Source organism: Aegilops tauschii, chromosome 7 (genome assembly GCF_002575655.3).
Source record: "Aegilops tauschii subsp. strangulata cultivar AL8/78 chromosome 7, Aet v6.0, whole genome shotgun sequence".
Lineage (NCBI taxonomy): Eukaryota > Viridiplantae > Streptophyta > Magnoliopsida > Poales > Poaceae > Aegilops > Aegilops tauschii.
Window position 1 is genome coordinate 635,994,963 of NC_053041.3, and position 3,394 is coordinate 635,998,356.

The window sequence follows — 3,394 nt, forward strand, 5'->3', positions numbered from 1 at the left end:
TACAATATGTGCGGAATGGGCCTCTCGTCGAGCCTGCGCGGGAAAAGAGTCTACCACCACAAATGCGAAATCTGCTACGTTGGTACAAGCAATTCATAAGATGGGCCGACAAAGAATATGTTTATGCGGATGTTACAGAGGAGCATCACACCAAACGGTACTCTGTACAAGTTCATATGAGTGAATTGTTCCAGCTGTTCAATCTGCGCGAGCTCGATAAATCTATGCTGAGTTGCTACGTTCTGTAAGTGATTTATTTCTACCTCATCTCGTTCTTCATTGCCTGCACTATATATATATATATATATATATATATATATATATATTGTCCTAACTATATTGTTGCGTACGCTATTATGCAGATTGAAGATTTGGGAATGCAAAATAAGAAACATCCATGATGTTGGGTTCATTGACCCACATATCGTTAATGGACATGTGTTACAAAATCACCCCGAAGACGTGGAGAAAGACTTGTACAAGTTTCTTAGAAAGCATCAACTCAAAAGTCATATTCTATTTCCTTACCATTTTGGGTGAGTGTTTCTCTCTTGTGCCCATTCTCTTTTGTTTACTCCATGCATGGTATGTCTAATCGATGAGTTATGCATGACTGTGCATGTAACGTGTCCGCAGGTTCTACTGGATTCTGCTAAATATTGAACTTCACACCTCCAGAGTTCTAATCATGGACTCTATGGATTCGGATCCAAAGCGTTGGGCCGACATGAGAAAAATGCTGCAAAAGTAATTATTTTCAATCATTTGAGCTCTATATCGATCGGTCTCTTTCGTTCATTTCCTAATATCAAGTAACTAATAACTCCCTTGTTCATTTAATTTTCTTTTCCCTGTAGGGTTTGGAGACGGTTCTCAGAAGAAATTGTCGGTGAATTCAAACATGAGCTAGATTTTAGAAGGTTAGTTAATGTGGATAAGCAGCCACCGGGGACCAATCTATGTGGATACTATGTTTGTGAGAACATCCGGAGACACACCTTTGAGCGGAAGGCATCGGATAGCGTGCGGAAGGTGACGGATAACTTGCGGAGGAGGCTTAGTCCAGAAGCTCGCTTCTGACCAATTCAAGAGGAATTAGCAGGATTTTTCATGAGGAAAGTCATCAATCCTAAAGGAGAACACTATACCGAGGACGAAGAAATTTATATGCATACCCGAGATTGAAACTTGTTCGAAGTTGTATATGGTCATCCATCCTAATTGTGTATAGAAACTTGTTCGAAGTTGTATATGGTCACCCGAGATTGAATATATATTATATATTCCTCTTGAATTCTTCTTGTTTGAAATTTCATATGCATGTATATAGTAGCGTAGAATATGTGTACTGAAACTTCATCAAAATTAAAATAAAACACAAAATAAAATATAAAAGAAATAAAACATTACAAATTAAAAAGAAACCAGGTTTAGGGGGGCTAAAACCCTAAACCCGCGGAGGAGGCCTTTAGTCCCGGTTAGCCACGAGAACCGGGACTAAAGGTCCTCCGCCCCGACGGACCCCTGGCGCCCACGTGGACGGGCCTTTAGTCCCGGTTAGCCATGAGAACCGGGACTAAAGGTCCTCCGCCCCGACGGACCCCTGGCGCCCACGTGGACGGGCCTTTAGTCGCGGTTCGTAAGAGGCGCGACTAAAGGGGGGGGGTCTTTAGTCGCGCATATTTAGTCCCGGTTGCACAGCCGGGACTAAAGGCCTTTGTGAACCGGGACTAAAGGCCCATTTTCTACCAGTGCTACCTCATTTCCTTTCTACATCCACATATTTCTTTCTGCTCCTCCGTTCTTCCAGACCAGCAGCCCATCTTATCATCTCTCTCACGCCTTCTCAGGCCCATCTCCATGACGGCCGGCGACTCGTGACGACGAGACACGTGCTACGAGCCCTTCGTGGTAGTGCCGCAAACTCCGCACGTCTCTGGCGGTGCCGGAGAAGACGTGCTCGGTGATGCAACCGTATAGACGCTCGCTTGAACCGTCCAGGGGAATAAAAAAGAACTCAAAAACAAATTTTGAAGCATTTCATACAACTAAAGTTAGACAAAAATAGAAGATTGTTAATACAAACAACAATACAATATTTTTACAGTTATGTTCCTTATCCCGACATGCAAAAAGTTACGGATCTAAAATTTCAGTTTCTCTAGGATTTGTTTGAGTTCTTACCGAGGACAAAACAATAGAAATAATAATATGACTTTCATAATTCAACTCATGTTTATTTAACAACTTATAAAAGAAAACAATAGAAAATTTTGATGCTGCACGCGCATGTGCTCGGGCTACTCTGAAAGTTATTACAAAAGGCACACATCTGCAAAAAAAACTTAAGACATAGACATATAAAATAACTCATATGTCCATAGTTTTATTTAATCATCCTAAGCTTATTCATCAAGGAGCATATAGCCAAGGCTTGTAGCCCCTTTAGCTATCTCAAAACTTATAAGGGCATCGAACGCAGCATATCTGATTTGTTGGAAGTTCAATGGAGTAATCTCCCATCCGGAACTCTTCAGTTGCTTGCACTCCTTGCCCTTCTCCAGATTCGTTCCCAACACAAAATTTGCTAGGTCAAATAGCGAAGGTATTGGTTTACTGCAAGTTGTAATTGGTATATCAATGCGCTCTTGTAGGTCAATGGGCATTTTAATATGGAGGCCGTATGGCTCAAGCATTTTTACGTCCTGGCCAATTGCCGCTCCACAGAAGAAGATATCCTCACGAGCAAGAAATATTTTGAGCTCGTCTGGTATGCGAGGCGAGTGCATTATGTGGTACACCAAGCAATCATCTGCAACACACAGTTGAAGTACGGCGGCGCGGCGCTGCATTTCCAGGGGCAGGTCCTTCTGCTTCACCCCATGGACTTAGTCGGTGAACTCGCAGTCTAGACCAACAATCTTCATTTCCACCGTTTGGAGGGAGTTCGACACACTCTTGACCCATTCCTCAATGACGCCTGGTTCATTGGCGACCCTCACGGTTACCTTGAAGCCAGCAAGTTGATCAAAGCGATGAGTAATAGCAGCAGGCTGATCCACCAGAATGGCAGCAGAGTGATCCTCCTCCTGTGGAGCTAGCGGAGGCAGCAGAGTATAATCAAAGATAGAAATAGTCTGCGGCTGCAGTAGCTCCAATGTGCCTGGCGAAGCGAGCATATCATTGGCATTGGTCTCCTTAGGAAGCGCCCTGCAGTCATAGACCATGTGAGCGGTAGGAGATATCATGAACAAATAAAACACATCTTTTTTTACTATTACTACATGCCAACGCCCAACGAGTAGAACTATAAATAACTCAACACAAATTACTCCGGTTCAATAGATGAAGAGTTCTTCTGAAAATAAAAACTGAACTTGCTCAGAAAAAAAAT

At 42.8% G+C, this 3,394-nt stretch overlaps 1 protein-coding gene across 1 annotated transcript; it reads right to left on the reverse strand.

The window, feature by feature from the left end:
* Positions 1-2,405: 2,405 nt before the first annotated feature.
* LOC141027567 (3'-5' exonuclease-like) lies at positions 2,406-2,852 on the reverse strand. The gene has a single exon (XM_073504651.1). The coding sequence runs from the start codon at positions 2,850-2,852 to the stop codon at positions 2,406-2,408; it is 447 nt and encodes a 148-aa protein (XP_073360752.1).
* Between the last annotated feature and the right edge of the window lie 542 nt (positions 2,853-3,394).